General features: G+C 43.3%; 1 protein-coding gene across 2 annotated transcripts in view; it reads right to left on the bottom strand.

The window, feature by feature from the left end:
- Positions 1 to 1,204: 1,204 nt before the first annotated feature.
- Positions 1,205 to 13,205, bottom strand: part of LOC125900061 (anosmin-1) — a 52,799-nt gene continuing 40,798 nt past the window's right edge. The window contains exons 10-14 of one of the 2 annotated variants that reach the window (XM_049594824.1): positions 8,795 to 8,883; positions 7,484 to 7,655; positions 5,667 to 5,890; positions 4,815 to 4,956; positions 1,205 to 2,414 (exon numbers count right to left, since the gene is read on the bottom strand). In XM_049594824.1, the coding sequence (XP_049450781.1) occupies positions 2,356 to 2,414; positions 4,815 to 4,956; positions 5,667 to 5,890; positions 7,484 to 7,655; positions 8,795 to 8,883 (686 nt within the window). In that variant the 3' untranslated portion in view covers positions 1,205 to 2,355. The remainder of the gene's footprint in view (positions 2,415 to 4,814; positions 4,957 to 5,666; positions 5,891 to 7,483; positions 7,656 to 8,794; positions 8,884 to 13,205) is intronic. The other variant, XM_049594825.1, reaches the window with a different exon arrangement.

Raw genomic sequence — 13,205 nt, 5'->3', positions numbered from 1 at the left:
GATTTCCATGTGGGAAAAATCCAGGAAGTGAACAAAACATTGAAGAAGAGTACACTTGCAAGATAAATGTGACACTTTCTAACAATGGAGGGACAACTATGCCGGTTGATTTTAGCGCTGGTCATCGTGGACTATATTGCTGTCATTGTTCATTTTAGTCAAACCATACAGTTTGAAAACGACGCGCGGCTCCAACTAGAAAACAATGTTTTGATGCATTGGATGTGCTGAATGTGCATATTAAGGCAGTACAGGAGGAGGTGCACATTAATAATCCTCCAGGACTGTAACATGCTCACGTTTAACCCAAACAATGTGTCATGTGACTGCAGTTGGTTCAGATCCAGGTCGGAACACGTTCTCACCACAAACAAATTGCACCAGAGTTCGTTTGTAAGTGGACTGAAACCACGTCTTCAAGAAGGTCTCAGTCCGGTTGTTTTGGTGCACACCTGAGTGCGATTGCTGTGTTCACACCTGCGCAAACGAACCACTGACAGTTTCGTTAGAGACTCCTCAGCTCTGATTGGTTGTTTTCGTTTAAACAGTGGATTCTTTCAAATGCCTTTAGAGCACTAAGAGAAGGCAGATTAACTGTCTCATGTGCTACTGTCTGGATGTGGTGGCAGTTTGAGCAAATATGAAAAAAAACTTTTTTATATAAGTCACCAACTACAGCTGTAAACATTATTTTTCATGCGTCCTTTCAGGATTATTAAATACGTCCTTAGACATAAAGTTTCCATCCGACATACACAAACAACTCTGCTTGCAGAAAATCATACACTCCACACATATAGGATTAACTCTCACAATGTCACTCTAAGCTTTACTTTCTTATAAACATTTCCACTTTTCATTTTACGAGGGCGAGAGGCTGCTGAGCAGAGGAGGGATTTAATGCTTTTCAAACACACAAGTGCTCTGAGAAGCAGAGCATTATGTCGAGGGGTGCCGACCTCAGCGATGGTAAATTCGCCGGGGCTGCTGAGCTAGATGACCTGTTTATTTGGACTTGCAGAGCGCATGTCTCAGGCTCCTGGACCGATCAGTGAATATGCTGTACAGAGAGTCGGCCATGATGGCTTTTACAGCCAAAATAAGCAACATTAACTGCCAAATAGCCGAGCACTGGGAGGAGAAGCATGTCTATTTACCGCTCGCAGCAGCTTCAATTAAACAAACAGCAAAAAGGGAACTGGTTAAGGATTATTTTTATTACTTAGCATTTTGTACAGTTTCTACCATGGAAAAATAACATGTAACATAAGACTGTATTTACAATTCCATTTTTACAAAATGTCTTTACAAGATTTTTTTTTTTTTGCCGGTTCAAAAACTTGAGACTAGAACACACGGAACATACACATTCACACACATCCAAACCAAACTTTGTAATACACACATAAATAAATATAGACATTCACTGACTGCTCCACAACAAATATTTCTACAGCCAAGAACATGTACAATTCATCATTTCCACACAAGTTATAATTTCATTAATAAACATTACGTATTACTCCCGATATAATTCTTTGTTAATCTGTTAATGAAATATTGCTAACATAGTGAAAAGAGGTAACACAGACATTATTTCATGCCAACAGAATGCTAACGGTTGTCATGCAAAACCATTACGAGTTTTCAATTTGAAGCAAGTAATTCATTTACAGTTCAAAAATCAAATGTACTACATGCAACATACTATGTGAAATATTCTGGGTTAGACAACAATGACTTTAGTTACATTATCCATCAGTACTGACTGTATGCCTAAGCGCCTCTTTAATGGGTAAAACAAAATAAATAGATGAATTTCTACTTTTCTGTCTCATGGATAAAGAATTGTTTTACAGTTCTGGCATTTCCCACCATCCATGTTCAACCGTCTTCGTCAAGTAATTGTTTTTTCTTTAAACCACGACCTAATTGCCTGTCAACTGATCGAACTGAATTTTTGTTATTATCTTGGGGCTGCGTCTGATGACAGCTGGATCACAACTATGTTATCCTGGGGTCTTAACATTTACCGGGAACTTCCTTGATGAGCTGGGGTTGTGTTTAAGGGAGCTGTGTACTAACCAACGCAGAATATGAGACCTTGCAGTATAAATGTCATTGTACAGACCAACCCGTCCGCTGACATGTATCCGTCAAAGGAGAGGGGTTGAGAAGGAATAGCTGATGTGTTGTGGAGCCTGGAGAGGATGGACCCATATTTCACGAGCAGAGGGGGTCAGTTCATGGTCTGGTGCGCTGTGTTTCTGTTTGGTTCCACACATTCCTTCCCTGACAGACAGGAGCAGAGAGCCACCGGTGCTTCTCCCTATTGGGTTTGCCTCGACTTGCAGCTCAGTGCCTCTCTACTGATGGCTTCTGGTGGTGAGAGTGGTGCTGCCGGAGTCTGGGTCCTAGAGAGACACACATTATCAGAGATCTGTCCGATATCACTGCAGAGATTCAGGCCTTAGTAATAATTGACTTTTCTTCCATACTGTATAAATGTGCTTGTTTGGCGACTTGCTGTCGCAGTATTTAACCTGTTATCTGGGTCATTTTACATCCTCTGCTTTTGCTGAGCTAAACACTCACTGTTAAGTGCTGCGTTTTTTATGCTGCCTAACACAAAGTAATGTGGCGGGAGCACAGCATCTTTTCTTAAAAACTGCTGATTTTGGGGGGCAGCAGAAACAAGCTGTAAACACCACACTGACATATTATCCCCTTATAAAGGTGATACGGTAATTTGAAAGGACAGACAAAGGAAGAGGCCACGCTCAGCAGTCAGACAGGAGTCACTTTACAAACTAATCACAGCCGACAGATGTCTTTCCCTTCTTCTGTAAATATTCAGTCGTAATAGTTGATCATGTTAGTGCAGGGCTACCCAGAGCTTAAAATCTGTCCCATAGACAATAGGCCTACACACTTAAAAACAGTGTCTGGAAGAAGATCAGCTCTGCATAGGCTAGTTAATAACATGTCGGGCAGGAAATCCAAAGTGTGGGATCATTTTGAGAAGGTGAAGGACGAACCCAAGGTGATATGTAAACTCATCTTCATTGGTCGACTACAAACATGACGTATCATCTGAAACATGGAAGTAGCTACATGCCCATTAGCCGGCTCGCTCAGTGTGTGACGTGCACTTGTAGATAATGAAGGTTCATTAGTATGGTTTTGTATTTCTCTGTAATGTAGCACAGTGTTAACAATGTTACTGATACTATTCTTTCTCACACCTTCAACTCAAACCATTGTGTTGCCCTGTATCGAAAGCATGCAGGCGACTAGTCGACTAATGACCATGACCATTATTTAAACTGTGCCACAGTGTAATGTTGTAGTAAACAAATATGTAACAGTAACCCTATTGATAATTATTATACATGATTGGCCTGATGAGTAACGAGATGTAACCCTTACCCTAACCTTAACCGCCTCTCTTTTAATACCTCATAACTAGCTAAATGCTAACTTGGCATTTTCTTCAGGGCTTTTGCTTCTAAACCATAGAGTGGAGAGGTGTGTGCAATGGGGTATGGTGGGTGAGTCATGCAGCTCATGGGTGAGTCACATAGCTGCTCTAGTCGCAGCTATACCTACTCCAGAAAACTGGGTATTTTACCATAGCTAAAAGGCTATCTGAACATTTGCTTCAATTTCTGAACAGCATATTATTGGGTGCCTTAAAATGTGTGAATTTAATTAATTCCTCTGGTATTACGTGACAACGCCATGTCAGGTGAGGTCAGAGTGCAAGGGTCGGGTTCAGGTAAACTTGACCAGACCAGACCAGACAATTGTGAGGACAGTTTGGGGGCTGCTTTTTAGATCCATAAAATTAGCCCACTTGGACACAAGGGACTTCCACTGTGGGGGCATAACCATTAGGATGGAGTTTAAAATTTAAGTCTCTAATGATGGGGCAGACAACGAGCGGACAATGATGTGCCCAGGGGACGTGAATGGCTTCAGCAAAGAGACAACTGGATGTCCGACCAATTTTGTCATATGCAGTCCAGAGAGAAATCATGTCTGAGGCAAGGCAACATTCTTTTGACAGTTGATGGAACCACCTATGTAAGTACATATAAGCAGTTTTCCTCAGAGCACATTTACACTGTGCAACAGCTCTGAGCACGCATAGACGGAAAACAAAAATATGAAGGTGAAAGATGCCAAAACGCTCTGTAGAACTGAGGAGAGCTGCTACAATTCTCTGTGAGTTCATCACTTCACGCAAGCCCTTTCACACATAGGTAGGCATGTGAGCCATTGTTGATATTAAGATGTGTATTAATCATACTTGAAACATTAGTTTTGACATTTTGTGAACTATTTGCTTTCTGGTGAATGATTATTTGTGCTGGACTATTTCTCAGCTCTGAGCAGCCAGGAAACGTGTTATTGAGTGGGCTTCAGAGGTGGGGGTAGGTGGATTTTGTTTCTGTCGGACAGAGCCAGGCTAGCTGTTTCTTCCTGATTTCCAGTCTTCGTGCTTAACTAACCGGCTGCTGGCTGTAGCCTTTTATTTATTGCACAGACTTGAGTGGTATCGATTTGTTATGGAGCTCTTGCCAGAAAGCAAAGAGACAAACTGAGACTAAAACTAAGATGTCAAACAATTGCCTTAAGTATAAATGAAGGATCTAATGTGTGTTGCTAGGACTTAGCAATAACACCCTACCCAAACTTTAACAGAAATAACAATAGCGGACATTATGGAGTACAAAAGATATTAATAAATCCAACATATAATCACTTAAACTGAGCTAATAAAGTGTTTGCAACAGCTCACAGTGACTTACGGTGTTGAATGACTGGTAATATGTTCGGGGTCTGGAAGGTCTTGACAGTGGCGGGACCTTCCCCTCCAGTTGTTATGACCTGCACCTCCAGTCTGTAGTAAGTCGATGGCCGCAGGTTGGACACGACGAGCAAGTTATGATCCTGCCAAGTGAGGGAGGAGAACAGCAGAAGACATGCAATCAGCTGAAAGACAGCAGAACGTGCCTTATTTGACAGGACTTGAATTTGAATGGGCTGTAAACCAGGCGAGTATCAGCGGCAGAGCTGTCTTTGCACAAGCCACAGACAAAAACAAAGACTTTGTTTTCATAAGGCTCGCTGTCTCTCCCTTTTTTTTGCTGCCAGCTTGATAAAGTGTGCGGTGGGTGGTGTTATTTATAGACAAGCTCCAGAGGCTGGGAGGTGCAGATAGGCGGAACGTGTTGTTGATGGAGCAGATTATGTCAAAGAGCGGCTTTTTCGGAGCTCTCACGGAGGATGAAAGAGGAAGACATGAAGGCAGATGAAAAAGTAGAGGAGGAGAAACTTCCAGCAGGACACAACACTTCCTCTGATCTCTCCCTGTGTCTGTCTACACACCGTCGCTTATCACAAGATTCATGCAAAGAGGCCACAACAGTGTTATCCTCAAATCACCCTCACCTCTGACAGATGCTGTGAAATGAACAGCTGAAAATAGAACATACCATTCTACAACAAAGGGAATTTACATGACTATACATGACAGCACGGTCCCTGTGGGATACTGAAACATAACCAATCTGCAGCATTTGAAAACGGCCTTTACTCTTTGGCTATTAGAGTTAGAGCTAGAAAAACACTGATCCTGTTTTTAATGAAAACAGACTTACTGGAGGCAGGATCTGGGACTGGGAGATGATGCTGTTGGGCAGGCTGTTTTGCCGGCTTTCGGTGGTGATCTCAGCCCAGGTGACCTGGAAGCCTGTGATTCGCTGATGGGGAGCCACCCTGGACACGCGCCACAGGAAGTTGCCGGTGATGTTTCCATCGATGATGGAGAAAGAGGCCGTCAGGTTCTCTGGCTTGGCCAAAACCTTTGGAAGCCCTGGAGCTGCTGGGAGAAGGGTGGTGTCAGTCAGGGTCGTGATATTAAAGCCATAGTTTGACATTTTGGGAATGAAACATGCTTTATAGTCTGGGCTTTAAATTCGCCTCAATCACTGAACTCAACAGGCCTCATTTCATTTTGCACAAAACTGTTGCTCAGCACAAATTAAAAGTAACTATCTTGTTTAAATCAGTATGGATATTACTTGCATAAAAATCAGGCTACCAAATTACATTGTAATTACAAGTCATTTATTCAATCTAGCTCCGAGAGACAGTGCATGAGAAAAAGAGGAGAACAGAGAGAGACTCAGTTAAACTGCGGCCTTCATTTGAAGAATGAGATTAGCAGACAGTTAGCAACAAACTTCACATGACAATATTCACAATTTGAGAATAGAAAATAAATACATTTTAAAAAACGCTTTGATTCTATTGATCAGTAGAATATATTTAATTGGGGAAATGGAAACATATTCAGACTTTACAACCACGTTAGAGGTAGAAAGTCACCACCTTTTTTCCGTTAATTTTGTTTACCATGCTCGTACACTGGAATAAATTACACTTTGGTGCTCATTGTTTCCATAAAATGAACTGCATAATTGAAGTGCGGAGAATCTAACTAGGCTCATGATGTGTAACATATCTATACTGACAAAAGTTGAAACATTTAGATTTGTATGTACGATCTATAACAGCTTAAAATTAGCACAAGCTGGGCGATATGGGGAAAATCAAACATCATGATAATTTTGACCAAATACCTTGGTATTGACATTGCATGATATTGTAGGGTTGGCTTTTGGTGCTTTTACAAAATGTTTACACCATGAAATTTTTGATAAATTACCATCTGTCATGCGGATAGTATGTCGAGGGAGGTAAAGGCAAATAATAGAACAACTACAACAGTCTGATATGTTTAGAAATGTTCAACACGTTACTGTAGGCCTAATGCAGCCTTTAAAACCAGGAAAAGACAACACTTAAAATATTATAATATCCAAAATCTAAGATGCTATCTAGTCTCATAACACAATGTCAATCTTATATCAATATACTGCCCCAGCCCTGGCTCAACCCAGTGGGCTTTAAGAGGACTTACCAATAGGACCTTCCAATGTCATCCTGACTCAGCATCTAATTGAGACCTGCTTTAATTTGTCCAAATGTGTAGCCACACAGGGCTAGCAAGGGACTCTGTTTCTAGCTTTGGCTTTTAGTCTAAGTTTTACAGTATTTGCTTATTTATCAAGAGTTAAATTACAAAATTGATACCACTCTCATGTAACTCGTGAGCTTTAGAGCTGCTGATAGGTGGAGCCAGGCTAGCTGTGACCCCCCTGTTTCTGGTCTTGTGCTAAGTTAAGCTAACTTGCTTCATATATATATATATATATATATATATATATGTACTGCAAAAGCATGAGAGTGGCATCAATCTTGTTATGTAACTCTTAGCAAGAATGCAAATAAGTGTATTTCCCAAAATATCAAACTATTCCTCATCATGATTATAGTTGTTTGATTACTGTATCCGCGTTTACAGAGATCGATTTCAGTGTGTCCTTTACGCATCAAACAGCTGACTACTCACCTCCCTCCCCTGGGCAGGGGATGTGTTTGTGAGTCTTGCTACGGATGGTTGCACAGGATGGAGTGAGAAAGGTGGTGCTCTCGTCCTTGGAGCGTCTCTTGGACTTCAGCATGTGAACAGTGACTTTGTACTTGCAGGAGAACAGCAGGCCTGGGAGGTTGATGTAGTTCTCCTGAGCCAAGAAACACATTATTCAGCCCTGATGACTTTGACATGTCACCCAGGTCAGGTCCCATGGAGCTTCAGAGATAATTAAATACACAGCACCGAGGCAGATCACATTCCCGCGCAGGCCTCAGGAACATGCCCCACATTACAGGACCACTTTGAACACTCACATGGTAGGGGTTAGACCACTATCCTTCCATTCAGCTTACAATATAAATGATTTTTTATAGCTTCCACATGTGGCACAAACACGACTTAATTAAGAAGCAGCGACCAAAGTGGATTTATATGTAATTTTAAAAAGAAAATGCCCTGTAAATCCCTGTTAATGAATTCTCTGCTGCAGTCTTACACTTTACACTCAAACTTTAATCATCTATTGATCTTAACAAAAAAAGAAAAAACACCTTTCTCAAGTCATTCGAGGAAACCAAACGAAATCCTGCTGACTCGTGGGTTCAGATCTTGCATTTGTAATAAAGAGGTTCTACATTAATAGGCAGTCCCCCGAGAGAGGGTGTGTGTATATTCTCTCTGATATGAAACAGCTTTGATTAAAAGTGAATGAGGCGCTGTGCTCACATAAAAGCACAAGCCTGGAATCCTTCCCAGCGATCTATAGAAAATGGATGTATATTTCCTAGCAACCAGAGCGCTGGTCCCCAAAGAATGTGTTGATTGCCAGGCCTCTGCCATCCTGTATCAGCCTGAACCCAAGCAGTTAACCCCCCCACCTCCCAGACGCTCCCAACCCCTACAGATCCTAGTGCACTCTACAAGAAAGCCCCACGCAGAAGCATGGCTGGGGCAGTTGGAGGTGAATGATCCCCCATTCCGGGAAACATTGTTTAAGTAAATGCGTTTTATTGGCCAACACTCCACATGCCTGACCACACGACTGACTCATAATATTCAAAACAACAGCCAGTGATTTGCCCAGTGCAAATCAAACGCAACAGGGCTTCGGGCTCGCTCAGCAGAGTTGTTTTCTTTCGCGGAGCTGTCCTTTCTAAGCATCAGACAAAAGGTTAGGCACGTGCTTTGCATAGCACAGAGCTGCTGATCAAGCCATAGCTCTGTGCTCTGCACTCTGTGATCAGACTCTCGGTTTGAAGGTGGGCGAAACGGCTTCTGGGTACTAACCTGCGTGACAGATTTCTCCGGTCCTCGGGTCTCGTTGTGGCTGCAGTATTCTGGCATCCACTGGACATGATAGCGACTCACTGAGGGATCTGCAACGATGGAAGGATGAGAAGAAAGAATGTCACATTATACAACTGATAGTCACATCTTTTACTCAAGGACAAGTCCTGTTTACCACAGTATTATTTTTGACATGCACTCATTAATCAGCAGAATGACCCTTGTCAGTGCCAGTACTGTATGATGAGATTAATTACTCGTGTCTCATAGATAAGTGTTTCAACAGAAAATTAATTGACAACAGTTTTTATATCTAATGATGATTCATTCAGTTCATTAATGAAACAAAAATGTTTAATATTTTCTGGATCCAGGTTTTTAAATGTAAAGATTTGCTGCTTTTCTCTTTACTTTAGCACAAACTGCATTTTGGAGTGTTGGCCAGCAAAACAAGCTGGCACTTTTCACTATTTTCTTACTTCTTAAAGAGTAAACAACCAATCAAATAACTGATAATCAAAATAATCAATCAGACCAAATCATCAAATACATATGCTGGTCATAATTGTCTTAAGTAAAACAAAACACTGCTCTACCTCTAAAAGGTAGTGGGGTTTAAAGCCTCCCTCCAGTGTATGTTGGCATTTTTATAACCATCTGAGTCATTTCCTGACAATGTTAATTAGCCGCACTGTTCACCATTTATTTTTGGGAAAGTTACTTCACATTGTGCTTAGTTTAAAAAAGAAGGCTGTTGCTAAAATGGGAAGATGACATATGACTGTGGTAGAAGCTGCAGATCATACATCATCCTCCGAGCTTCCAAGCTTGTACAGGTGCACCGTCAAGCCAGCTAGCTTGTCAACTTATCTTGGATCTTGGCTACACTGAAGACATAGCGGATGCAGACAGAGGAGGTGTCATGGAATGTATCTTTTCACCGGCTACACCTGCAGCGCACAACTGGTTGTGTGAGTCACAGGCAAAACAAGACAGTGAGCTTTATGTCTGTGATCGTGTGGGATTGCTTCTTCAGTTTTGGACGCAGCTGTGTCATCAGTTACGCGTAACACATTCTCGGTGGGTGTTGGCTTCTGTCAAGGTTGTCCCTTGTCACCAATCCTGTATAGGCCCGTTTCCACCGCAGGAACTTCGGGGTAATTTTACGGGGCCGGGGCCGGAACCACCCCTGAAGGACAGAGTTCCGGAACTTTTACAGGGGCTAAACAAGTCCCTGCCTCGGGGTAGGTACTCAGAACGGCCCCGAAAGACTCCTGGCTGGGGCTTGGGGATTACTTGGTGCTGATTGGATATACTCAAGGAGGAATGTGACGACAACAGAAAGCAAAATAGCCAGCATTTTTAAAACTCAGCAGACAAGGGTTAACTCGGTCATATAGCTTCCGCCGCCATGTAAAAAAAAAACCTCAATAAATGGCTCGTGAAAAAAATATTTTTTCCAGCGGACCTGTTACAACATGATTGAGCTAGCAAAGCAGTTTTGTGTTGATATGTGTGGTATTTATTCAGTTTAGGGAAATCACAATGTCTAGAAAGCATCAGCTAACAGCAGCATCAAAGCTAACATAAGGACGTCATCTATTAAAAGCCTCCCGTTGTCGGATACGACATGAAACTACTCCATTTAGCTCAATCATGTTGTAACTAAGACATCCGCTGGAAAGAAATATTTTCTTCACGGGCCATTTAGTGAGTTATTACAGACACCGCTATCGGCTAACAGCGTCCCTACGTCCCCTGGCCAAAATGGTTGCGCAACGATTACGTCACATCCAGAGCCCATAACTTTACAGGAACCTTCCTCGTACTCCGCTCTCTCAATGGAGACACGGCGGTTGAGAGGGCCGAGCGAGAGGACGTTCCTGTAGTAGTTCCTGCCCCCCAAATAGTACCAGGAACTTCTTCAGTGGAAACGGGCCTTATGTGATTTTCATGGACAGGATCTCAAGGCACAGCCGGACGAAGGACGGGGTCCAGTTTGGGGATCTAGGAACTGCATTTCTACTTTTCGCAGATGATGTGGTTCTGTTGGCTTCATCACACCGTGACCTCCAGCATGCACTGGGGCAGTTTGCAGCCGAGAGAGACAACTCTGAGACCATGGTTCTCTGCCGGAAACCGGTGGATTGCCCCCTCCAGGTTGGGAGAGAGTTACTGCCTCAAGCAAGGGAGTTCAAGTAATTCGAGGTCTTGCTCACGAGTGAGGGTAGAATGGAGTATGAGATGAATCAGCAGTCTGGTGCAGCCTCTGCAGTGATGCAGGTGCTGCGCCGGTCTGTTGTGGCGAAGAGGCAACTGAGCCAGAAGGCGAAGCTTTCGATTTACTGGTCCATCTACATCCCAACCCTCACCTATGGTCATGAGCTCTGGGTAGTGACTGAAAGAATGAGATGATGGATACAAGTGGCCGAAATGAGTTTCCTCCAATCTGGTTGCCATGGTGATGGATTGTGTCAGACTATTAACCACACCCCCATTTTGTGTTTGAGAAATAACATCAACCAGAAACAGGATGTATCACTGCCTGGAGTGGAGTTTAAGTATAAAGTAGCCTTAGATATTCGAGAACTGTACCTCAGTACAGTACTCAAGTGAATGCACATAGTTATGTAACACCACTGCACCCTCTGAACATTTATCGGATACCAAAGACAATCCAACAGCCAGAAATGATTAACTGATGGGTATCTCAGAAATTACAACAGTCCCTATCTCATATCTGATATCGCTGTTTCCATTATCGATGACTGCGATAACTTGTGTCTCTGAGAATAAAAAAGAAACATGAAAGCACTTCCTCCTTTATCCCTGCAGTAGTTTATTAACATGATTTTCCTGTTTCCTAAACTTTTCCTTTTGTTTGCTGAAGGCTCGATTCCCAAACCCAAACTTCTCTGCTTCCACTTCAAGGATCTGCGTTCAAATCAGCGGAGCAGCAGCCTTGGTCATGCTGGGACACAGCAGCTCTCATTCCCTTCATTACTGTACAGTAGCTCCTCCTGCGCTCATCAGCAGTGTTTATCTGCCCATCACCCTCATCTTATGTTACTAGATTTATTATTCATTCAACTGTGTCGCTTGGATATGTGAAATACTTCTCCGATTAATAATTGAGTTATGCTATGTTCGCCCCTCGGCGGGGGCCTGGGTTGTAGTGGGGAGATAAAAGGGGTCCTTTGAAGGCTTAGACACAGATCTGGCACTTGGAGCCCCTGAGCTCTTTGGAAGCAGAAGAGAGGAATTACAGGGAACCGGGAAATCGGGAAAAAATAAACAAGATATGCTTAGCCCGGTCTGACAGAGAGGGGAAGTGGTATGTAAAACAAGAAATGGGACATGGAAATCAGGTAGAGAACAGAACCTCGGCGGTGTTCGATAAATCATGGCTGGAAGCGAGCCTCAGAAGTGCCGCCACCGCTGGACTGCTGTCTATTGTCTGGGTGTCAGGCAGACAGGCGATATATTATCTGAGCTGGTGTACAGTAAGGTTCCCTTTCGTCTGCTGGAGACAACCCAGAGGCCGGGCTGCTTTGGATCACAGAGACAATGAGTGAGAGTTTAATCATGGTTCAGTTAACCTGTCCCTTCTCTCTGTCACACAAACCAGATGTCCAGAGACTACAACTCTCCAGGCCATCTGTATGTCTGTATGTTTACAGTAGTGGAACCCAGGTTGTCAGAGTCAAAGCCAGGGTCATCCCTCAGACTAATGAGTGGCAGTGGCAAACACACACAAACACACACCGCGGACCAGCGCTGCAAACAAGAGACAGAAAAAGCAGCTGGACCAGGATTAACTCTGCACTGCAACACTGTGATTCCCAAGCCGTGCTTGATCCCCGTCAGCATCACTCAACTCCCTGAGTCCAGGCCAACCTTGCTAACAGCTCTGGGCCAACTCTATCTTCCCCTTCTCTCTCTCGCACTCTGATTCAGCAGTTGGTGTCTCACCAGGGCTCTCCTTCAGCCAGGGTTTGCATTCTTGACTCTAAGATGTGGAGTTTGGCTTAGGCGATGACATATATTAGTAACATAACATAGACCAGTGAATGGGACTTGACAGGTTACCCTGAGAGCATGGCTTTCAAGGTTTCCATATTTCCACTCCGGTATTAACAGAAGGGTTGGGGGAATGGACGCCGCTGGGACAGGCATTCCTATAGGCGTTAACCCCTTGTGGTGCCGCAACCCACGACCGTCTCTGTTACCTATGACATCAGGTCTTGTAAAACAAAATGGGCCGCTTCAACACTAACGCACGGGTGAGGATCTATTAAATACAGCTGTCAATAAATCCCATCGCACAGCTCCGGCTCTGTGTGTTTATTGTTCTCCACTAAACAGTGGCTCCGCTCTACCAGACGAGGTTTACACCAGTTTGCCCAGCACT

Source organism: Epinephelus fuscoguttatus, linkage group LG13 (assembly GCF_011397635.1).
Source record: "Epinephelus fuscoguttatus linkage group LG13, E.fuscoguttatus.final_Chr_v1".
Lineage (NCBI taxonomy): Eukaryota > Metazoa > Chordata > Actinopteri > Perciformes > Serranidae > Epinephelus > Epinephelus fuscoguttatus.
Note: the sequence above shows the minus strand (reverse complement) of the source record. Positions and strands in the feature narration are given on the sequence as shown.